This window comes from Leuresthes tenuis, unplaced genomic scaffold (genome assembly GCF_036924035.1).
Source record: "Leuresthes tenuis unplaced genomic scaffold, fLeuTen1.0.hap1 SCAF_21, whole genome shotgun sequence".
Lineage (NCBI taxonomy): Eukaryota > Metazoa > Chordata > Actinopteri > Atheriniformes > Atherinopsidae > Leuresthes > Leuresthes tenuis.
In genome coordinates this window covers 2784686-2809803 of record NW_027325375.1, presented here as the reverse complement: position 1 = coordinate 2809803, position 25118 = coordinate 2784686, and the positions used below count along the sequence as shown (strand labels likewise).

The 25118-nt window shown below is 43.1% G+C and overlaps 2 protein-coding genes across 2 annotated transcripts; both read right to left on the bottom strand.

Moving 5' to 3' along the window:
- Window positions 1–2175: 2175 nt before the first annotated feature.
- plac8l1 (PLAC8 like 1) lies at window positions 2176–5412 on the bottom strand. The gene is made up of 5 exons (XM_072375605.1): window positions 5398–5412; window positions 4477–4709; window positions 3874–4106; window positions 2772–2908; window positions 2176–2433 (listed from the first exon to the last, which is right to left on the bottom strand). Exons 1-5 carry the CDS (start codon window positions 5410–5412, stop codon window positions 2302–2304), a joined length of 750 nt encoding a protein of 249 aa, XP_072231706.1. The 3' UTR covers window positions 2176–2301.
- Window positions 5413–6301: 889 nt separating this feature from the next.
- On the bottom strand, window positions 6302–25075 carry LOC140280054 (leucine--tRNA ligase, cytoplasmic-like). The gene is made up of 32 exons (XM_072375310.1): window positions 24929–25075; window positions 24549–24670; window positions 24154–24241; window positions 23475–23555; window positions 23119–23256; window positions 22674–22835; window positions 22442–22554; window positions 22108–22171; window positions 21783–21871; window positions 21358–21583; window positions 21071–21158; window positions 20411–20487; window positions 20220–20273; window positions 19998–20138; window positions 18492–18569; window positions 18305–18390; window positions 18019–18084; window positions 17602–17684; window positions 16377–16515; window positions 15773–15985; window positions 15355–15412; window positions 15061–15124; window positions 14329–14512; window positions 13870–13960; window positions 12791–12931; window positions 12014–12154; window positions 10816–10926; window positions 10527–10637; window positions 9821–9925; window positions 8902–8997; window positions 8677–8809; window positions 6302–7255 (listed from the first exon to the last, which is right to left on the bottom strand). Exons 1-32 carry the CDS (start codon window positions 24932–24934, stop codon window positions 7050–7052), a joined length of 3555 nt encoding a protein of 1184 aa, XP_072231411.1. The 5' UTR covers window positions 24935–25075; the 3' UTR covers window positions 6302–7049.
- Window positions 25076–25118: the final 43 nt, after the last annotated feature.

Sequence of the window (25118 nt, the reverse complement as noted above, 5' to 3'; positions counted from 1 at the left end):
GTCCGATAGGTCATTAAACATATGACGACTGCAGTGATTTCCAACCATTCGTCAGATTAGCTCAGTGAACAGGGACCAGATTTAGTTATTCACATCTTTCTCAGGTTTTGACTCCAAACCAGTTTTCTTCCTTATTTCATTTGAAGCAGCTTCCAGTTTGGGGACCACATCTGTAAGAATTAAATAATTACATATTTGCCCTTTCAAGATCCATCTGCTTTTGTGAAGCAATAATATTTTCATATCCGGTCAGTCTGGTTGGCATTTCAGGTTCAGGGAAGCACAACAAGATTGGATTAATAATATGATCGAATGCCTCAGGTTGAAATACGGGGTTAAAAAGAACAACTGAAAGATGGAAATAGGCTTCATTATCCTCAAAGTCCAGTTGAAATTGTAGCTTCACTGTGGTCTGTATGCTGGCTAATCAGGAAAAGGATTCTGCAATTACACTCTCTGAAGAAACCAAATGACTTATTCAGTCAGGCCCAAGTGGCGTGGAGCTTCTCTACATTGACTCCTTCGACTTTTCAATGTGACAATCAAGTTTTATTTGAAATATTGCCTCCGACCTCTTCTGAACTGTCATGTTTTAAAAAGCACCGTGTACCCCAATCAAACTGGAGCGGTCACAGAAGATGACTTTTATATACAAATTATACAAATAAGATAGAAAAAAGCAGACAATAATCTGATGGTTTGGTAATGCAACATTTTGCTAATTAGGTTTGCTGACTTTGAACATGACAGTCTCAGCAAATGTTGCATCTCTTCGTCTGGATTAAGGAAAAATTAACTGCATGCTTATAAATATAGTTAAATATATCTAATATTCTTTAGAAAGACTTTTTTAAAGTCCTGTGAATAAGAGGGTACACTCTCTTTCAGTTCTATAGTTTCACGAGCCAGCACATAACTAGAAAAAAATACTGATCCGAAGAAGTAATAAGTCCTTATTAGGCCTAATAAGGTTAATGCAAATAAGTACATCTTATCTTATAAGATACGATTATTAAAACCCATTACATGACATATTACATTATGGCATTGTTCATTTAACAAAACAAAGACAAAATGCAGAGGTACTGAGTGAAAAACTAAATGCATCATCATGGCTTCCATAATATTGAAGAGAATAAGTAGCAGCCTGGTGCTGCTGATCATCAGCAAGTGTGAGCACCTCGATAAAATGAGAAGCTTTGGCAGTTCGCTGCTCTGGAGCATTGAGATGTGTGATAACACAATGCAAAGGAGGAAAGACATCAGCAGTAACCTTAGAGACGCAGCTGTTGCTGCCCATCAGTCTGGGAGGGGTAATCAGCCCATCTCCAAACTATTTGGAGCCCATCATCCTACAGAGAGACAGATTTTCCCAGCAAATTCACCCCAAGGTCAGGCCATGCAATGTTCAGAAAAAGACACAAGATCTATATCTCAGACGCTATAGACCTCTGTTAGCATTTTGAATGTTTAAGCTCGTGACAGTGCAAAATTAGAAAGAGACTGAACAAGCATGGCTTGTTTAGAAGGGTTGTCAGGGGTAAAAAAAAGCCTTTTCTCTCTAAAAAGAACATGGCAACACAGCTAATAACTGAAGAAAGCACCAGATTTCTGGAACAAAGTCATTTGGAAAGATGAGATCGAATTGCACAGCAGCATGATTGGTTAAAAACAGAACAAAATTCCTCCTCAGTGATGTGGAAGACTAACAAGCTCATCCTGAAAATGGATACGCGAAGCTACTGCAGCTAAGGGCGGTTGTACAAGCGACTGAATCAGATGGAGGGATTCATTTTTTACACTCCACTTTTGCATTTTGGCTCGGTTTTGGTTTAAAAAAATAATGCCACGGTGTAAATGGCTGTAATTAACCAAAGTTTAAGACCTGATAAGGACCAAATTGCTTTTTTTTCATCATGTCCTGATGTGTAAAACCTGATAAGTTAAAGTTTCAGCAAGAAAACAGAATATAATGGAGGTTTATCATAATATTCAACAGTTTATAGGTTGTTTAATATGAAAATCTAACAACATCCAAGGGCGTTTTCAGACCTATGTGTTGGTTCAGAGCTTACAGTTGTGATTCTTCTTCTTGTTCAAGCTATAAATGAAAGTTCGTCCTTTCAGGTCATTTCTGAATGTAAAACAATTGTCTTGAATCATTTTCCAAAGGACTCTCAGGGGCATTTAAGAGCAAATTCACACCTAACAGTATTGATTTCTCTTGCTGGTCTCTGTTGGCCCCCACCAATCTCTGTGGCAATGTAAAAGCAAAGGCCCTGGTTTCTGTCCACAGTCTCTTCAAGAGGATTCGAGTGCAGTAGACACATGATACGTCTGAGTCTTCATCCGCCGCTTCATCTCTCTTATCATCTGACATACAGCCAGAGGGTAACAGCAATACACTGTGGTCCAGTCCTCACATGCACTTCCCTGTGGATGAGCATGCAGCACAGCAGGTGCACACGTACATGCAAACACAGAGACAAAGCATGCATGCACGCACAGCAAGGCAGCAGGAGTACATTCAGAATATTATCCACATGAAAACAGAAAAACAGCTCATGTGCATCGAGTGAAGCTATCATCATTTGGAGACAAAAAGACTGTGATTGCCTTCTGATAAATCCCTCCACTGCACTCTGATTGCTTGGATTTACTTTTTCAAAACTATATCAAAACTCCCATTTTTGGTGCGTTCAAGGACAAGAAACACAAATCGTCAATTTTTGCTTAGAAATATCTATTTGCATGCAAATATACACACTCACCCGTATCTTGTAGCGCTCCCTGATCCCGACCCGGATGGCAAAAGTGGACCCTGGTAGAAGAGGCATGCACAGACACTCTCCATATTGGTGAGCTAAACTCAGGTCTAAGCAGCATGGCACCAGACCCCCAAGAATACCTTCAAGCACAGGCGCAAAGGAGCACAGCACGTGAGCGGGTAACAGTGATTGTTTACTTGAGACGAGCAAACCTAATTAAAATGTTCGTCAGGTTAAAAAGGGAACCAGAATGGATCAGTGATGATTTATTGGCTTTTACACTGAGTTCCTTTCATAGAAACTTCACATTAAAAACATCCCCATGTTCCAAATTACTACACAAATTAATTCCGACAGATTTCTTCCAAACCGACTTTTAATATTAGACTTCTTAGTGAAACTTTACTTGTTTTAGTTCTTCTTTATCCCCAGACAACTGTGAAAGTGTCAGACATAGTTGTTATTCAGCCAGTTCGTTGGATGGAAGGGAAACCCTCTGATAGAGGCTTTATCCAGTAAGTTCACATGGAATAAAGTGACTAAAATAAAGATTTTTCTGAAACCAAAGTTCATTACAGAGGTTTTGAATCAACCACTGAACTCAAGTCAAACTGAAACGCGACTGCTGACTCAATGAAGAAATGGTTTAGAGAATGGATGCAAGAAGGTAGAAGTTTCAACAAGACATTTACACTGTATCAAAAGCACAGATTTAATAAAGTTATCGCTCTGCGGTGATCCGATGCTCCATCGGTCTCTGGACCCCGGCAGTTCACGATGAACCAGTTTGCAGCAGGTTCGCAAACGCACGTTTTCACACTGATTCATCTATCATCAGTGTAATTCACTGATAGATGCCATGTTGCGGTGAATGGTCCAGATGGACCGAGGTCTGGGTGGCTGGTGAATGGACACCATATTCTAACCAAGACTGTGACATCAGCAAGGAGGCAGCTATAAGTGATGAGCTGGGATGCACCGAGTAAACGTTTCCAAACTGCATTCCGTATGATAGTTTGAAAGAGTGCATTTTGTGTGTAATAATCACACAGTTTGTGCTCTTTTTGCATGCCCGTGCGCGTGTGTGTCTGAGCGTTCATATTACATGTGGTCTTGTCTGCGCAGACATCAAACAGGCCGGTGCTCCAGTCCCCTCCGGTCTGTGTGATGGTGGTTATGGTCGTCGTGGTGACGCCGAGGCCGGGCTGTGTGAGCACCGGGTCCGTCATCGCAGGGACTTCGTTTGACCTCCAGTTATCTTCACATCCTGTGGTGGAGCCCCCCTCGTCCTCGCCTTCACACGCCGCCTCTGAAGCCTTAATGGCTGACGGTTCTGGTCTGAGATAACAGTTTCAACAAAGCTATCTTCAGACAGGTGGTAGATGAATTAACCTGCAACTGGTTGGAGGCAACCTTAAATCAACCTTGAATTAATTATCTGTCCTACTTTCCCATTAATAGAGGTTTAATTAATTCTTCACGGAAAACTACAGTGAAGACAAAATCGTAACTTTGACATTTTATCCCAAGAAGAGCAAGTAGATTAAGTGCTCCTGTTATTTTTTCCTATTATCATACATCATAGAGACCTAAAAGGATAAACACGGTGAGATGGAAAAGCAGGGTAAGATAAAAGACCTGTTGGCTGCACTTGTGTTGTGTTCTGTGCTGACAAGAATGAAAAGGTAAGAACAAAAAAAGCACTTACTGGTGTGTGACTGGTGTCTCCTCCATGATAGGGTCGACTGGCATCCAGACACGGGTGAGACAAGGAGGCGAGAGGAGAGCGAGCGAGGAGTCAGCAGGAACGAGGAGGAGGAGGAGTGACACTTTCCCAGTGAGAGGGTGTGTGTCGGAGCAGATAAACCAGCAGTCAGATGGCTCAGCCAGAAGCTGCGTGACTGAGATAAGTCTTGTGGTTGTCTTCTGCCTGAGACTTTGCTGAGCACCCGGCCAACACAGCAAATACACAAGGAGCAGACACACATCAGGGTGCCTGGGATAGAATAATGCAAATGTGTATTTAAGGCACACTCCAGCAGGTCAGAAGACATCTGATGATGTAGAAAAAACGGAATGAAGCAAGAAGAAAACGTTTTTATTTGTAATAATCTGGATGTAAAGCAGAAGCTCAAGTCAACCGGCTTGTCCAACCCCTGACTTTCATTTTTCATATCCTCTTCTTATTCAGGGTTTGGGGTCACCGATCCATCACAGGTCTAACACACACTCACCTATCAATCCCCAATCAATGTAACACGCATATTTTTGGACTCTGGGGGGAAGCCAGAGAACATGGCCACTCATGCCCTGAGAAAACTCCACAAAGAAAGGCCCCAGACAAGATTTGAACTGGGAACCTTCGTGCTTTAAGGCTACAAGGCCAACCAGCACCCCAGCATGCAGCCCATATGTTGCTCCTGTTCAACAAATGTATCTGAAATTTCAACCTGTTTCGTGCTGGACCCCCGTGTGTGACACGCTGGGAAAGAAGCAGTGAAACATCTGTGGTTTCTATTTAGAGGGGACTCGCTTCCTGTGTTCTGACATTGACCTTTTCATTTAGATAGATGCACTACGTGTGGGGGAGTGGATTACAGAAGAAAAAACAGGCAGTGGGGCTTCATACGTGGTGGAGAGACATGTTGTGAAACCATCTCAGGTTTGGAGGCACAGTTCAAACTGACCTCAAAGCTGTGAATGATGTACACAAGCAGCTGACTCCGTTTCACTTTGTTAAGCACGTCTAAAAAAAGGATAAACTCCACCAAACTCATTTTACTGTTTTATAGAAGGATGCATCAAAATATAGTTTAATGGCTGCAAATTTTTATGTGATTATTGGCTGTTGTTGGACAAAGAATAATTTTTTCTTTTAACAAGTGGAAACTCAGAGCTGTGAGCAGTGCTGGCAGAAGTCTAATGCATGCTATAACAGATGAATACTGTAAAAGCCTCAACTAATACCATCATGCAATTCTCCCGGTTGAGCAGGCCAGTCGATATTTAGATTTATTTACTAAATGCAGAGTTTTAAGATGGAAAATGTGTTTAGTGTCACGCAACACAGGATTCACCCTGTTAAAAACGAATGCTCCATTTTATTGATCTGGAGTCAATACGTGCTACTGCAGAAACTAAAAAAATCTAATGTTCTCTTTAATAAAAGGTGTGCTTCTTTGCCTCTCGATCCTGGGAGGAAACAACCAGGCAAAGGGAATGCACTTATTTGCATAAAGGTACTGTAGGCAACATTTCAAATAATTACACCCAAGTGCTTCCTTTGAAGATTCCCTCTTCCAATGGTCTAAAAGATGCTACGTAGATAAAAGCGTACATAACTTTGAAATGAACAAGCGTATGAAAACTAATCTGGATTCCTAAAGTGGTTTATTAGCTTTTAAATAGCAGCCTGAGAGAGGTGCCGTCACTGGGGCCGCACCATCGAGAGGTAAAAATCCAAACCACAGCAGACATGAGCCTTATTCTTATGGGGCAAAGCTTGGAGGAAACAGAGGCAGAAACCACAAAGCTGAACGTTTCATCTGTTTAATTTCTCTGGAAAAGCCAGACAAGTATGACTGACAGACAACAGAAAGGAAAGACGTCTGACAGGCTGACAAGACACCAAAGAACAAGTCGCCTCCCCTGTTGTAGAAAGCGACACAAAAGACACATTATCATCTATAGGAAAAGATCCGTCGTTCAAGAGGGTGCGGCAGCAGTCTCACAATGTAAAAAGAGAAGATAAGGGGTGGCCCACTTACAAATATGAGATGGTGATAAGTGTTTGTTCAATGCCTCTGAGGTAAGATCTGCTTTAAAGCGTCATTACTCACAGAATTACTTATTCACTGCGCATCATGTCACAGGAAAAAGAGTGGAGCATACAGTAAAACTGCAAGGTTGAGCATTACAGGGAGAGAGACTTTAACACTGCCTACTGGTGTTCAAATCCTGCCTCAGATTAGATTCTGGAGTTGTTCTCATGTTGAATTTTCTGTATTGAGCCCTTAAGTACAGAACTGTATCAGAAAAAAAAAAAGAAAATGTACAACTTCACGACTCGTTTCATAAAAGCTTATTTTCAGGTCCCTCTACATTCAGTCACTTTTAAGAGTCAAAAAAACAGTGACAAGATCTTTGAATGGGCTGCAGGCTTATGTATGGAAATACCAGAAATGCTAAATGTATGTAGAAGTCGGCGTTGAGCTGTTTTGAGTCAAAGTCACCTGATTGAATTGTAACATAATGTGCTTCTGTGTGTCAGCAAATGCGACCCTAATTGAACAGATAAACCAGAGTGTCCCCGATGTCTACAGTGAGGCCATTATCAGCCAGTGTGACCCTCTTCTCCTCCAGATTTATGTTGAACACAGATTTGCTGGAGATTGGCAGTTTGCCTTTTTCCTCCTGTCCCACGACGGGCACACGGCGAGGTCCTAGTACGGGGTCCTCATACCTCATCAGCTTCACTCTGGACAGATCTAGTGGGGTGGAGGTAGAGGAACAGACAAAAAAGTCAGGAGGAAAGTGTGGAGAAGCAGAGGGAAGACTGGCGGGAAACAAAGTGAAGGACTGATGAAGGAGACGGTTAGTGTGGAGGAGAAGGAGGAAAACAGGAAAAAGAGACGGCTGAGAGGGAAGAGATGAAGACTGGTGGGATGAAGGACTGATGAAGGAGACGGTTAGTGTGGAGGAGAAGGAGGAAAACAGGAAAAGAGACGGCAGAGAGGGAAGAGATGAAGACTGGTGGGATGAAGGACTGATGAAGGAGACGGTTAGTGTGGAGGAGAAGGAGGAAAACAGGAAAAGAGACGGCTGAGAGGGAAGAGATGAAGACTGGTGGGATGAAGGACTGATGAAGGAGACGGTTAGTGTGGAGGAGAAGGAGGAAAACAGGAAAAAGAGACGGCTGAGAGGGAAGAGATGAAGACTGGTGGGATGAAGGACTGATGAAGGAGACGGTTAGTGTGGAGGAGAAGGAGGAAAACAGGAAAAAGAGACGGCAGAGAGGGAAGAGATGAAGACTGGTGGGATGAAGGACTGATGAAGGAGACGGTTAGTGTGGAGGAGAAGGAGGAAAACAGGAAAAGAGACGGCAGAGAGGGAAGAGATGAAGACTGGTGGGATGAAGGACTGATGAAGGAGACGGTTAGTGTGGAGGAGAAGGAGGAAAACAGGAAAAGAGACGGCTGAGAGGGAAGAGATGAAGACTGGTGGGATGAAGGACTGATGAAGGAGACGGTTAGTGTGGAGGAGAAGGAGGAAAACAGGAAAAAGAGACGGCTGAGAGGGAAGAGATGAAGACTGGTGGGATGAAGGACTGATGAAGGAGACGGTTAGTGTGGAGGAGAAGGAGGAAAACAGGAAAAGAGACGGCTGAGAGGGAAGAGATGAAGACTGGTGGGATGAAGGACTGATGAAGGAGACGGTTAGTGTGGAGGAGAAGGAGGAAAACAGGAAAAGAGACGGCTGAGAGGGAAGAGATGAAGACTGGTGGGATGAAGGACTGATGAAGGAGACGGTTAGTGTGGAGGAGAAGGAGGAAAACAGGAAAAGAGACGGCTGAGAGGGAAGAGATGAAGACTGGTGGGGAAACAAAGTGAAGGACTGATGAAGGAAACTGTTAGTGTGGAAAAAGAGACGGCAGAGAAGGTGGAAAGAAAACTACAGATAAAACGTCATAGGCAGAAGGTAAAGGAGATGAAGAGCTACAAAGAAAATTGGATAGTATGTTAAATGGCTTTAATATGGGCTTTTTTGTTTCAATATCACTCTGCGTCTCTTTTTAAATTGGTAAGACTGTTAAAGAATAAAATAAAACATCAAAGACATCAGAGGGCAGCTGAAACAACCCTTCACCTGTTTTTATCAGCGACACGCTTTCTTTCTGCATCTTACTCGCCTTTAATGAGTCTGTTGACTTTGGCAAGCCGCCGGATGAGGCTGTCTCTGCTGTCCCCCTGTCTGATGTCTATCTTTGAGGAAAACAGGCCGTTGGCCAGTTGAGGGTTGACCAGGGAGACACTCACTCCGGGCTGGGGAGACAGAAGCATCACAAATCAGACACAGAATAAGAAAGAAAAAAAGTCTAACTCTCAGCAACCACCATAGAGCCAAAATCCTTTACCTCCGATCTGAAAATACTGAATGGTTTCCCAGGGCAACAGTCCTCCTTGACTTTGTCATCAGCCTCGGATGCAAATAAGACATCAATCTGCTCCAGCTGTCGTGAAGAAATGATGACAAAACATCAGAGCTCCGCAGAGAGGTATAATCCACAGGAGTGTGCATGCAGGCGTGCTGCGTGTTTGGTATGCACACTGGCACATGCGGGGGGGTTAACCAAGCTGCGGCAGCAAACTGAGACTTAACATCTGGCGTTTCAACAGTCTGTCACATATCCTACTGGACAGCATCACCGCAGCAGTTCAGACAAAACAACAGGCCCAGAAACTAGCTCCACAGCAGGAAACTGCAGGCATAAACCAGCTCAGCCTCATCTCTGTCGACCTTTCTTTTCTTGGTAAAGCATCACTGGCTTTGAGAGGCAAGTAAAATATCATCTCTTCAGTTCCTGGATAAGCAACTGTGTTTCTCTGCCATGAAACTATGATTTATCACATCCATGCCACATTAGACTGAGGATACTCCTTCGATGGGATGTCAGGTTCCCTGTGTTAAATCTGTCTTGGTTTCTCCACAGTATCTTTGGGTTTTATTTCTTGACAAGGCCAAGCTTTTGTGCAGACAAAAGAAGGGATTTTCTGACTAAGCTCAGGATTGCCTCAACTTACTGCTGCAGAAGTGGTGAAACTCGGCTTTAAAGAGGATTTATTTCCGAACAAACTACATGTTACAGTTGAACAGTTGTAAGGACAAGCAGAACCTAATCAAGTCGAGTTTTCACTTCTGAGGCATTAGATGTGCCGCTTTCGGTTTAAAACAAATAACTGAGCGTAATCTTTCCAGCTTTGTTCAACACTAGCCTCTCAAAGCCCTCAGCTTCTGGTGTGAGCTAAACCCGAGGAGCACTGATCACAACAGACCTCCAGAGAATTAGTCAAGTACACCAGGTTCTCCATGAGAACCGCCCGCTCGTCGAACTCCAGCTCCAGATCCAACACCCGGGGTCCGTTTTTCTCCAGGTTTTCCTAAGAAACAGAAAACAAGTTCAGCAAGTGACTCCCAACTACTTAAAAACGCCAACTCATCTGGTTTAAACTGATACACTTGAGCCAGCTGCTGAAAAAGTAGAGCAACATGTAAAAGTTCTCAGAATCTCATCGTGGCTGTTTGATCGAGGAAGTGAAACTTGAAGGAAGCCCACAACGTGTGACGGATGCGACTTCTGAACATCTAATAAGCAACGTGTCTCTGATCATTTGATACTTTGACCGGATTCATTGGTTCGAGTAACAGAAGCATGATTAAATGTTATATGGCTGCTTTCAGGGAGGACAGGGATGCAAAAAGAAAAGAAGAACCAAAGAAATGTTACAGACCAACAGGTGGCGCTAAAGCAGCCTGTCAAAGGTGCGTTTCACACTTTTTAAAACACTGAACACATGGGACACAGATCGAAAAAGAAGTTTTTCAATCCAAAAATCAGGAAAACTTTGGAACAGTCAGAAGACAAAAGATAAGCCACCTTATGGAGCCACTGAGTATCCTGCAAACTTCAAAATAAAGTCACTGAAACTGGATGAAATAAGAGAAAAGGAAAACAAATGGTCTCCTTCCACCAGGATTTACCTTGATCATGGCCACGAAAGGCATGACTCTCTTCATGTATTTCTTCAGCTCAGGAAGGGATCCCAACTCACTCGCGATCACTTTGTTGTCTGGAAGGGCCCCGTTGTTACTCTGGTCCCACCACGAAAACAAACGAGGAAAAGCGTTAAATTACCGAAGCCTTCAGGAGCGTGGAGAGAAAGACGAGTTTTTTTTCATTTCGGTGCGTCACAACGCCGCAAACCCTTTGAAAACAGAGAGAAACTAACAGAAAGCGGTGTAACGTCAGCATTCTGACGTCGCTTCTCACCTTGTAGTGTTTGCCGAGTAAAGACAAGGCACTGTGCTGCCAGGGGGGGTAGCTCTTGGCCACGTAGATGGCACAGTGGGAGGGCTTGGCGGGGGGCTTTGAGTCACCTTTCTGTGGAGGAGAAACAGGATTTAAAGACATTTCAGAAGCCTTATTTATTCATGTCGTCAGGCAAGAGAAAGTTGTCTCAATGGAAAGTAAACTCTGTTTGGATTATTCAGGACGCCAGCTGTTTCGATGGAACTTCTTTCACACGACAGCTGCATGTATGCCCCCATAAATACACCCTGAAGGGGGAGAACATTACCTCCGTAAAGGGTTTTTTATTATCTAAAGACTAATATCTAAATACTTAGACTAATGTTTAATGAAGCACGTGCAACAGCTTTTGATAAAAACTATGGTTTAAAATGTGGCTTATTACACGCCAACAATAAAAAAAGAAACGCCTGCTTCCGCTCGTATGAAAACAGCAACACAAAGAAAGCCTCTTCAGCCTTTCAGCCTCTTTTTCCAGCATCCTTGCAGTCTCGTCTCCATGGCAACAAAACATTTGTAGTAAATCAATAATGCCAGCCTGAAAGCCTCAGATAGGGTCCGTCTTAGATCTGGTCAATACTTGTTTTGCTTTTCTATCAGCTGCCTTCAGCCACATATTGAACCGCCAAACTGTCAACAAACAATAGACCAACTTTCCTGCTGCGAGCACAACGCAGACGTAAGTCTTCGAGTGCACCTGAAAAGATACGGGCTGCTGCTGCTGGAGCGTCACAAAGGCACAACCTCCATAATCCACAACATGTGGGATTAAAGCCAGAAAAAAACTAAACAAAAGCCCAAAACTCCTTTCTTATTTATGCGTTTATCTTTACCAGACCTGGTAAAATACCGGTTTGCTCATCTCAAAGTAAAATACCGACAGATTATACAAAAAAGTACATTTATCTTCATGGCAAAATGTGTTTCACAAAGCTCAGACTCACTGAAAAGGGGATTCGTGTGATAAATTGCAGCTAATCCCCAACTCTAATCCGTTCAGGCCTCGTCTTCTGCGGTTTTTAATCATTTTCTTGCATTGTTGAGCCTCACATCCATCTATCTGCTGCCTTCAGTGTTTCACTACGCGTAATGAACCGTGCCGGATTCTATATAAACTCATATTCATTTTCACAGTCAAGCAGCTAAAGTCATTTCTTACCTTGTTTTTGGGGGGAAGCATGTAGGTTTTGAGTCTCAAACGGAGGTCGTGTGCAGTTTCCATCAGATACTGAGAGGAACGAATCAGAATCTCATCCACCGGCCCTGCCACAGGCCAGGATGCCTTCATCAGAGAACCCGTCTATCAGTCGGCAACGAGAGGGTAGGGATGGAGGGTTAGTGAGAGTTAAACTCGTAACAAACGAGCTAACACCAAATGAACTGGACACCAGATGTTTTGTGTGCATCTGTGTCAGCTGTGTATCCTTAATTCTTCAGCTGGTGGTGCTTAGCAAAGGATTGGGGGGAAAAAGTAGTTGTGGGGCCTTTTGTTGTTGCTAGGCGACAACTGAAAACCTATCTCCAGCACAGCAGTGCTCCTTTATATTCATAAATTTGAGTGTTAAAAATATTCCTGGCTCTCAGTGCAACACCGTGAGTGTGTGTTCATTTCACGCCGCCGAGAGAAAAAAGGCTCCGTGTGAAGCCCGGCCCCCGGTGGACCCGTGTACCAGCAGTGGAAATGTGTTAGTAGCCATTTCACACAGGTAAATGAGCAGTGGGACCAGCGCTACCGCGAGCCCACAGGAGCCTTTAGCTTTAAACTGCTTGATTCCAGGTGTACTCGTGAATGTAAATGAATGTTTCCTCCATTTCACAGAGAAGTACACAGCAGAGATAAGAATGAAAGACAGAGGGGAGGAGATCAAACTTAGATTTAAACCCCTCCAGAGCAGAAAGGCAACACGGAGCGAGCTTAAATCCAGACGCCTCTTACCTTGCCGAGCAGACCCCACGTGTATTCACAAAGGTGTGGGCAGATTGGGGCCAGCAGCAGCGTTTGTCTCTCTATGAACTGGAAGACGAGGTCCCTATGCATGCCTTCAATGGCGAGCTCACGATACTTATCCTTGGCAGCCTGAAAAGACATTAATGCGGTTGTACGGTTTATTGGCATCGATCATGTGTGCAGTGATTAAGCTGCACTTTCTGCAGGTCCTAAAACTAGATAAAGCCAGTTTACCAGAGTAGACATGAGCCGGTATCAAGGGTTTAAACAGGTTCAAAACCAGTGTTTTTCTTAACTCTGACCCGACCATCTGAGTTCATTAACTTTATCCATTCAACTTTAATGATCACTTGTTTTTCTTATCCATACTAGGGTAGAAGAGGGTCACCATCTTGCTGCATAACCCATTTCCTCTTTAGATTAAAGCCTTGTTCACACTATGGGATTTTAAGGCAGATGTTCGTGGGCCCAGACGCAGAAAAGTAGACGGTGGTAACATCATGGTTTGCATGATTCTTCCACCTCAATGTCTCAGGTATGGAATAAGATTCCCATGCTGGAACTCAGCGTTCATCAGAGCATGAAAACACAAGGCTTATAGAAACCAAGTTAGAATTTGGTCTCATCTGTCCACAAGACACGGTTTCAAGCTGAATTTTAGACAGTAGTTTCCTCTTTATTTCACTCAAACACAGTCATGAGAGTGACCTGGTAGCTGTCTGTTTTAAAGATGGTTCTGAAACCTCACCGACGTGTCGTCTCAGGTTCTTACAGCAATCAGAAACTTCCACAGACAGGACTGACAGGTTGGATCTGGGCCCACTCACACTGGACTGTCATCCACTTCCACTTGTCATCCACACACATGCTCAGATGCATCAAATGGAATAATTTCCTTCTATAAATAAATAACCAAGTGTAATCAATTTGTCTGGTGAAATTGGTCTTCCTCGTCTGCTTTTAGGACAGTATTTCGGGTCATCTCATAAAATGCTTCAGGAACACGCGCTTCTTCAAGCCACAAAGACAATCTGTAAAGACTTTTCATAGAAGGATGTTGCATCTACCTGAAACTCGAAGAAGCCACTCTTCAGGGCCTCCTTGTACATCATCCTCTCATAGTGCTGCTCCGTCTTTAAGATGCCTGAATTAATCTCACTTGACAGAACAGGAGGCAGAGCTGTTATTCTTTCATGAAAAACACTGTTGGTTCAATCCCAAACTTCCCCACCACACATGCTGAAGAGTCCTGTGGGACTCCACATAATCTTCCAACATGTGAGTCCAATAGGACAAAAGCATCTTTTAAATGAATGTTAGGATGAATGTAAGGTAAACTAATGCAGTTTCTGGAAATAACCAACTGCTAAGTGGTAATAAAAGCAACACAAGTTCAGTTTAATAAAAAAAAAAAAACACTGCACCCACAGGCATGGTCTTAGAAATAAGACAATATTCAGTTCTGGGCAACGTGAAAATGTTTCTATAACAGAACCTGCCCAGCACCTCAGAACTCCTTCATTTACCTGGCGAATACTCGATCGTTGAAGGTGTCTGCGGGTCCCGTCCGCAGGTTGTTCTGATTGGCGATCATCTCCTTCACCCACTCCACCCACGTGTAGAGGCGTAGGATCCCGGCGTCGGCCATGGTCTCCACAAAGTTGGCGTCCTCCACCGTGTCCCCAGCATCAGCCAGAGCCAGCCGCATACCTGAGATAGGAAGCTGGGCGTGTTACAACAGCAGCACCTGCACGAGTCCCTTCATAACGTGTGAAAAAGAAACCTTGCCTGATTTTATAATATTCTGCAGGACATCGAGGCTTATTCTGGGTGTCACCCTGAAAATTTCATCTCTTCTTTCACATTTTTTTTTATAAATAGTTTGGAGTCAACAATCAGTTTCTTTGTAACACTTTTGCAACAGCAAAGTTATCGGAAACTGATCAGTTTCTTCTGGTAGAGAGAACATAATGACTACACCCTGGCTTTCTCCTAACAGAAACCTTTAATTTGCTTTAACAATGATCTGACATCAGTCGCTTGCACCATTCAAAAATCAAAACTACCTCCTTAAAATGATCATTTTCTAGGCATCAGCTTCATCAAGATGTTAACAGCATGATCAGGTATAATGGCCTGAGTCTAGAAGCGATGCCTTTTCGCTCCACGTTTCAATAAAACAACATAATTATAGAAAAAAGACCAAAAGGAGGCGAGTAAAAGGTGAACAGAAGGAGGTGGATGCATGGAAAACAAACCGTCAGCTGAAAACTTGTCAATGGCTTGGCTGAGAGTGAGGAAGTTTCCTGTTGATTTGGACATCTGGCGAGTTGAAAAGATAATCGAATGAGTAAAAACAGACGTCAGCAGCTGGAATCTTTCAGCTAACAATAGCTTATTACAGAGCAAAGCACAATGAAACTACAGAGTTAAAAGGCTTTAAAAATGTGACAATTTGCAATTATACTTCCTTAAATATGAAAAGATGAGTGCATTCTGTTGTTATCGTGTTTTTCTTTCAGAGACACATTGTAAAGTAATACTTAACGTACCTTTTCGGAGTTGAGGAGCAGATGTCCATTGGCTCGCACTGCCTGTGGCCACTTCCCACTGCAGACAAAAGAACACTGTCCCATCACTGTTACTGCCATCATGTTGCCACAGATGGACACAGACAGTCAGGTCATTATTCAGTCCGCTAATTCAACATGTTCAAGCAGCCTGACCGAAAGAAAGACGTTCACAGATACCCTGGACGTGTCTGACAGCCGATTATCGGCACGGCGTCTCAGGGCCGGAAGACGGAATGCAGACAAGTTCGAGTGTGAATAAACCAAAAAAAATGGCACATTTTAAAGGAACCAGCTGATCCAAACGGCTGAGTGAATGACAAATTAATTCAGTGCATACACACGTTTTCCCAGAAACAACAGCCCCTGACTTCAGCCAGTCACACTGGTGGAAGCTCACCTGTCTTTGGGCCACATAGCCACATGGTTGTACAGGTAGTAGGATAAGTGGTTGGGCACCAAGTCTTTGCCAGACACACGAACATCCACGGGGTACCAATACTCAAACTCCCTCCTCAGCTTTTGTAGGTGCTCTTTAGGAATGGCCGTCTTGGGAAAAGGAGATGTCTTAAAGAAGATAAAGTCCCACACCTCTCTGGTCATCTGCTCTGGCCTGTGGAAGAGGGGGAATAAAACGGAGGAAGGGTCAAGGTCACCCTGGGTTCAAGTGAGGTGACAGTGAGTTTCACTGTTCACGAGTCAGCATCTGACCGACATCCAAGAGCTAAACATGAGATCCGAGGACCACGACACACACGTAGTGCCTTAAAGATTTCCTTTCAACATTTTTGTTTCCTTTATGGTGGAATTAAACTTGTTATGGCAGAGAATCTGTTCTCTCTCTCTGTGAAATCTCATCTCGAGCAGTTTGGAGACAGAAAAGACAACAGATGGAGAAACATGAAAAAAGATGCATGAGTTTGTCAGCGTTTGTCATCCGTTTATTCTTACATGTGTGTGTGTGTGTGTGCGTGTGTGTGTGTGTGCGTGCGCTGCATCCGTACTTTATGCCCAGTGGTGAGTCTCCCTGTCCGGAGAGCACACCTCCCTGGAGGAGGTGAGCTACAGTGTAGTACGCCATGTAGATTGTGGAGTCCGATAGCGACTCAATCAGCCACTGCTCGTCCCACGGCAGCCGTGTTCCTATGGTAACCAGGGGAAGGGCGCACACACACACAACCATGAAAGAGAAAGAAAAAAAATACATCAAGACAGACAATTATCTCCTCTGTATCGTCACAGTGTTTTTGTGGAATTGGCCATGTTGTCAGATTAGTTGAAGCCCTGAGGAAGAGCTTCAAACTAACCTGTGCTCACCGGGAACCGATGTTTGCCACCATTTCACACATTTACATTCTTAACAACTTCCAGCAACAACAAATCATGACAGAAACTACTCAGTTGGCCCCACATTCTCTGAGTTCATGTTCGTCTCTTCCCAGAAAGTCTTTTATCCCCCAAACTTTCAATGGAAAATAAAAAAATGCTGCCAGCTTGAACAGTAATTAACATTCACCAGCAGTGAATACTTTAACCATTTAATTCAGAGTCCTTGTATATTAACTTTTGATCAGATAACATGAGAACTAAATAACGCTTCTCTTATATTTCTGCATAAAAATGACTTCAGAAGATTAATTTAAGCGTCACAAAGAAGATCACAACTGAGTGACTTCATAATTGATCAAATCCAAGTCTTTAGTCACGATAGATTTTTCCGTCTTGAGAAAAACAACAACCGTCTGTGAGGTATTTGTACCCGAACATCCAGAATATGGATGTTTGTTGAGGAAATCATTAGAAATACACAATTATACTACATCAGCACCAAAAGTGCGGCGTGGACACGCTGAGCAGCACGTCCCACTGCTTTTACTGCGACTCTGTTTGGTCAGACCTTATATTCTGAAAGAATGTGGACAGATTTCTGCAGTATGAACCTACAAGTTGGGCCTTTACAGCACCGGGCTGTCATGTATGCCAACTGAGCTCCGTTCTCAATCTATTCTTGTATGAACAGAGGCGGCCTGTTGCTAGGTCCTTTATCATCAGTCCTCTGTCTCCATCTATAGACAGAAAAGAAATCTGTGGTCCTAAACCTCCTTCAGACGGTACTTAATTAGAGGATGATGAAAGAGAATTAAAACTAGAAATAAAACTAAAGTTTTATGGGTTAGTTAGCAGTCGTATTATCCGCAAACTGCAGTCGCTGTGGAGGAAAACGCTTACCGAGACCGTAGGTACGAGAGCAGGCGTGTTCCTGCAGCCAGGCCAGCGTTGCCTCAAAGTTTCTCCTCGTCTCTTCACAAAATCTAGAATGAAATGGAACAAGTCAAAGAAGATAAAGAAAAGGCAGTTTTCCAATGTGCCGTGCAATAAAGAAACTATTTATTTATTTATTCAGACTTCACTGAGATGCACTGAAGAGAGTTTGGTCATCTCTGGAGATTTTTACCACCCCGGTTTGTCAAATGATTTTTTATTTTCAGCAGCTTATGTATTTAGTTATTTTTCTTTCCCCTCAGTAATTCAGACTGAAAGAACATCCTTTTTTCTTCTGAGATGAATAAAGCGACTAGCAGTCGCTGCAAAAAGCGGAACTCTAAACCAAAAGGGATGAAGGCGGTTTCCATGCTGAGGTCTTACGTCTCCAAAGACTTCAGGACTTCATTGGCCTGCTGCTTCCACTCAGCATCTCCATAGTCCAAATACCTGTCAGATGCACAAGTGGCATTTCTTATAATACTTATCATAAAACAACACATACACATCATCATTTCCTTAAACATTTTGCAATCAAGATAAATGGAACCTAATTAAACAAATGCCTTAGTGGGAATCAGTGCTTTTCCTTTTTTATAACATATATAATAAATGTAACAGCTTCAGATCCACACAGGAGAAACAAATGATTTTTTACTGTTTCACTCACCACTGGTCACAGAGAGCAACGACACACTCATCAGCTGAGCGGGACATGACTTGTTTTTCTGGCTCCATGTACATCATGGCCTCCCCCTGTTCCAGATTAACATGAAAGGAGAGAAGAAACAGAATCAGCCACAGTTATTCTCAGCATGTTAACTCTCTCTGACAAAGACCAAAGATGGTCATCTCACCCGCTCAACCATCATCCTCTGGATGGGCTTCTTCACATCCTGGACCTTCTGCCCCTTGTAGCCATCAACCAGCATGATCTGAGACAGAAATTCAATAAGTGAGCCATGTTTCTGCAGCATTTCCGTCAATCACAGACGGAACCAACAAACCAAAGAGTTGGTGTAAACTATCGTCCGCTGACAGCTGCTTCAGTGGATCTCTGAGGAGATGATATCATGACGGTGTGAGAGGACACAACAGGGGCCTGATCTCTGCACAGTGAGTCATTAGTTACACTCACAAATTACTGCGTTAGTGACCTGTAGGAGTAATGAGTTACTCAGCGTTATTTTTCATGTTCTATAACATCTTTAACATCAAAGATGTTTATATCAACTGATTGAAGAATAAAAACACTATTCTTTGAGTATTTTAGAACATTTGGTATTTATTTGAGCTCAGTAGACTGCAGCCTGCCATGTGACATGCAAAGAAATAAAAATATATAGAAAATAAATTAAGAAACACGTGGAAACTAAGGAAAATCTGCCCATTAAGTAGAGCAAATCTCTGCAACTATTTCAGGCCTGCTGCACAATAAACTGAACACTATATTTATATATCTGGGCTCGGGGCTGGGTTAGCAGCAGCAGCAGCAGCAAGAGTCATGTCAGCATGTGTTGCTGCTTCATAAGAGTCGAGTTGCTTGAGGCAGACGTGGATAAAGTCTTTTTTTCCTGCACATAGCTGCATGTTACAGAAACATTCCTGCCTTTAATTAAAATGAGCGAGACGTCGTGCCGGTGCTTCCAGTTTGAGGACGCTACCGTTAAATTTCTCTGACTCGTCGCCATCGTCGCTGTCTTGTCGTGTTTTTGGCAGTCAGAGCAGCAGCGAGACAGCGAGAGCAGGGAATGATCCGCCCGCCCAGCCAATCAGCATCACATATGCAACAGCATCATCATGCCCAACGCTGCTCTCTGCAGGCAGCTGATGTGCGGCCAAAGCCTGACACTTTGGCTTCACTCGACCAAACTGTAGTAATGGCAACGGCGTTGCAGCGATGGGAAAAGTAATTAATTAGATTACTCGTTACTAAAAAAATAATGCCGTTATTACCGACACTGGTGAGCAGTTTACAAATTCAGGCCTTCGTGTTTGGGTTTGTTTTTTCAAGCAAAAGACAGAATAAAACTACCTGACAAAAACAGAGCCATTTGCCAGTTAAAGCAACACCAGAGAAGAACATTTTTGTGGGCTTGAATGACTCATATGTATGGCTGCTTATTTTCAGGAGTCACACGCAAATGTGGCGTTACAACGGTACAGCGGTAGGGGGCGCCAAAGAGCAAAATAAATCTAAATTCTCTCCGGTTACTTTAATAAATGATCTATTTTCGCCTCAAGCTGTGAATTATGTGATTTAGAGGCTTCATAAGTAAAGTCCACAGGAGGTTTACAGAGACAATTGATTTTTGCTGACAGCTTGTAGATATCTGCACTCACCAGGCAATAAAGGCACTCACCCCTTCGTAAAATCCCTTCAGGTAAACCTTTTCTTTGGCCTCAGCCAGTTTCTCTTTGTCATTCTGACTCTGGATCTTCAGCTCATCACACACCAGAGGGGCAGACAGGTTTCCATAGCCTGGGATCTCGATGATGGGGACCTGACACATGCACGCATACGTCAGACACACAACGATGATGCACTGATCAGCTGCGGCTGAACTCATGTGTTTGCTGCTTACCGGCTCAAAGGGCAACACCATCTTGTCCTCAATTCCATACTTTTCTCGTAGAGCCTTTTGGAAATAAAATAATTCATTAGAATGAAAGGAATTTGAATGAACTGCAACTGAAATCTTATGTGGAGTCTGTTGTCTCCACCTCTACACAGCTGATGCATCACTGAACCCCAACAGCAAAGACATCCAGTTACCTGTTTTTTCTTGATGTCCCTGAGAGCAGCGATATCATCGGGAGCGTCAGACGGCACGCTGGTAACCACACCCGTACCTGCGGTAAGCACAGATATAGATGCAGTTATTTGCTGCTGTGCACCTGCACTGGAGCAACAAAAAGGAGCATGATCTGATTTACTGCTGCTTTACTGAGCATCCTGGCCATTTTTCTTTAATTCTGACATTTTGAACAACGCGGACCAGGCAAAATGATGCTCCTTCGAACAGAATAGCTCCGTTTTGTTCTAATCCAGAGGAGAAACACACCCATTACTTCCATCCTTTGACATCACTGTTAAATACTTTTGATTTCTATCTTGTTATTTTTTACAAATGTCTTTCAATCCACCAGATAAGAGCTGGCAGATAAAGCTCAGCGCAGATTGTCTGCAGAAACAATAGAACTACAATAAATAATCGATGCTATAAAGATGACACGAAGCTTTTGTGGACTCCTCAGCTGAGCACGTGCGACACAAAGGTGCCACACTAAGATTCCTGCCGCTGTGAGAAATAGTGACAAAGGACAGCTGTATCAACTTAAAGTGACAGCTTCACGCTTTTAACAAGAATAAAAGTCAAATACTACAACTTTTCACGGTGATCGATGCGCCCCATTTAGATTTCTGGACTCATACCTTTGTCCTCCTTGATGGTGAGCATGGGCAGAGCGTAGATCACCTTGTAGGAGGTCAGAGGAGCACTCAGAGCACAGCCAAGTATATCCTAGATAAGACACAGAAAAGCTGAAAGCCTCAATTCGTTCATGCTGCAGAGACAGAGGTTGCCTTCCTCGTCCTGCTCCTTGTTCAAAGAAAGACGAAGAACACGAACGATGCCAATCACTTTAAACAGGTTTTTAAACATAGACTGGTTGCATTTTAAGATCAAAACTAAGAACTATTCAGGCAAGAAACCAAAGTACCTGTCCCAGTATTTCTAAGACCACCGGCACCACTCCGTTCTCCTTGGTGAAGCCCTGGAAAGACATGTTCCTGGCAGACCTGCTGGTGGAGATGAAGACGTCTCCATTGGCCGTTTCGAAGGCGATGTACTTCATGTCGGGTCTCACCCAGCAGTTGGTCTGGCCGAACATGGTTTCCGGTCTCAGAGTGGCCGCCACAAGGAAGATGTTTTTGCCTTTCATACCGCTGTGGGCAGAACAGCAAGCATGGCAGCTTTAATTCTGCTTCACTGAGAGGTGCTGTCCAACAAGATTCAATGCGTTTCTAATCATGTGGTGTCAGGGCTCCACAAAAAAATAAATAAATCAGCCCGGGGCACTTTACACAGATGGAACCGTCAACTGTGGCAACAGCAGGTGAGCGCTCAGCGTTTTTCACTCCTTACCTGCTATAAAAGACTTTGGATTTGAATTTTGCTGTGTAGGGTTCGACTATCTTCATCTTGATGAGCGTGTACTCCTGAGGTCCAACTCCCTGCAAAAGTGGTACAACGGCTGTAGAAGAACATCTCCAAAACACAGCTTTTTAATCAAAGTTTGACTTAAGGAACGCTTGTTCAACATATTGAAAAAAATCAAAGAGAATTAAAAGTCGCGACTGAATCAAATCTCATTCGATCACTAGAACACGTGAAAGCATTAAGTGAGTAGTCTAAAGTGTAAAGAATAAGCTGCTGCTTTATCATACATAATAATCCTGTTGAAGCCTACCTCTCCAGTTTGCCTGTCGTGGTCCATGCATGGCTGTCCGTCTTTGGGAGAGTAGATGGTGTACCTGCAGAGGCGTCCAGCAGTCATATTACATCACTGACATCACTGAAGACTCAATCAGGCAACCAATTAAACTGCCTGAGCCTCAGGTCAGTTGCAAAAGTTGTTTCTCATCTTCTAATAACATCTATTCTGATCTTATGACAGCACAGGACAACAATAAAGCTCAGCTAATGGTGAAAACAGCAAGTATCAAGTAGTCCAACATTCATCAGTGCAATCAAAGAAACAAGCGTTTCACAGACTGTGTTCAAAATAAAATAAAAGAAGTCACCTTTTGCCAAACTTGATCTTTTTTCTCTCTTTCAGGGTGACAAACTGCCACCTGACGAAGGAGTCGTAGAAGGGGTTCACGTCAGTGGTGATGAAAGAACGCCTCCAGTCAACCTAAGAGGTGAAGATATAACACAAGCAATCAAACACGAGGCGACAGAACACACAACAGTCGAATGTGAACTACAGTCAGAGCACCTCTCAGGAAGAATTTCATCATCAGAATGCATCACCTTGACTCCCATCGATTTGAGGTCTTTGACTGCCAGCGGAGGGAAGTACTCCAGCCAGTGTTCAGCATTGGCAAACTTGGCGATCTCATGGTCGTGGAGGCCCAAAGACCTCATGATGTCCCACTGGAAAGAGGAGGTTCCAGATTTGGCCACTGCTTTGCTCTGACAGAAACAAAAAGGGTTCAAATGTTAGACAGACACATCTGGTGATGGCTGGTTTGTATTTCTATCTGAACTATAAAGTTTCAGGTTAAGCATTTTATACAGAACAACTTCAGCTTCATATACGAATAACAACAAATTCCAATTCGGTTTGTGCGAGTACTATTTATCCAATTCATGGCCCAGATTGTAAAAAAAACATCCTGTTGAGAGCATGTGTGTGAAGAAAAGAGTTAACAAACACTGCATTTAGGTTAGAAGACTTTGTTACTCAGATCCAAACCTTTTTGCCCTTCGCTTTATCCTTGATGATGATTTCATCGGATGTCTTTGGCTTCTCCTTCTCTTCTTCCTCCTCCTCCGGAAACTGTGGAGGGTTTCCGTACAGCTCCATCTCTCTCTTCAGTTTGTCTGCACAGGCCTAGTGGAGCCAATATGGATTTGTGAATATCAGAAGGACAGACGAGGCTTTGTGTGAGTGGGGTCTAAAGACGGTGAATTAGCAGCAGTGGTACATGACTGAATGGTGACTCTTGGCAGCAGTTATCACACAAACAGTGCATGTCAGACTCCAAAAGTTGAAGCATATTGCACAAACGTAAATAGGAAAAAAACCAGGACAAACTAAAGAACACGAACCTTGATTGGCATCCCTGTGCAGTGAAGCCCAAACGGAAAGAGGCATTTCTTCCCTTTCAAAGACTGGTAACCAACCCCAAACTTCATGAACGGAGCAGAACAGGAGAAGCTTAGAGGAGATCTGCATTTCAGTACATTTCTGAAGTCATTAGAGTCGTTTATCGCTGTTCCAGTCAGGCATCTTCTGTGCTTTTCTACTGCAGAACACTTTTTAACCACTTTTGTTCATGAACAGCATTCTTAAAAGTAGTCAAATACTTTTGGAAATAATGACAAACTCGGGCCTCTCGTTCTAACACTTCAGTTACAGTTTGGTTTGCTTCGCTGAGCAGCTGTCATATGCTCCGATTTCACCAAAATGTTACCCGCTTTTGTCCTGTTTGGGAATTCTCCATCTAGAACTGCGCTTTTTAATCTTATTCTATTAAATTGTGTATACATGGACTTATTTTAGTAATCAAAACTTTATATTTATGCTTCGGTGTTTTGTTTGGCGTCATTTTATCTTGAACAAACTAACCTATGCGTTAGAGAGCGCCACAAACAAACCATTTAACAAACATTTAAGTATTTAAGTAACATTATGATTATTGTCATCATATGTGTGGGAAAAATAACTAAATCAATGCAGTTTCTTTTCTTTGCGTTCATTTCTGTCTACCTCTACTTGGACACTTACCTCACACTTTGACAGGCTGAATGTATGGCCAAGATGCAATCGACCATTCATGTAAGGGTAAGGGAAGGTGACAAAGTACTTGTTTTTGCTGGGAGGAAAAAATGTAAACAGATTTATATATTAGAACTTAATCCTGCAGGCCAGAAGGATTCAATACCTGCAAAAATCTTAAAAGTATGAATGGTGAAGTGACACAGGATAAGTCCTTCATACATCAGTTTAAAAGGCTCTGAGTTTTACCCTAATTTGCAGGGTTACAGCAACAATACAACGTTATTAACACAGGAAACTTCTCTGATTCATCACCAAGTGCAGCCCTTCGTGTGAATTTCTTCACAGCTGGCGAAGGTAAGTGTAGTGAATTCATCAGTATGGAAAGTAAGACAGCTACTCACTTTGTGCTTTCTCCCACTGTTGTCGGCGCGTCATTCTCAAAGACTTTCTGTTTCTCCCATTTCTCCTGGATTTCCAATTCAATCTTTCTCAAGTAGTCCAACTTCGCAGTTCCTTTCCGCTCCTGGAAAACAAAAATAAAACAAGATATAAGAGTTTTCGACAGAAAGCCTTGTAAGTCCAGGTTGTTTATGGCAAACAAAAGAAAACAGCTGTAATTTCCGTTATCACGGTCAGACTTTTTGCAGCTGGTTTGACTGCTCGTGTTAGCTAACTTAGCTAGCAGCTGCACTAAATTAATGCATCAGGACTGAACGGGTCTTCCCACCCCAAACAAACCTTTACATCTCAGAACTGGGGATGACTAAAACTCTTGACCTACCGTCATTATGGCCAAAATAACCAGCTATTTGCTTTCCTGTGGGTTAAAGAGAGAGAAAGCCAGAAACAGTTTCCAATTTGACAAGGGAGCCCCACGCCACCGGTTTCTAGATGATGACACCCTCAAGAAGCTTTTCGCGGGGCTTCATGGGAAATGCTGTCTATTAGGACCTTTGAGGCATCATATACCT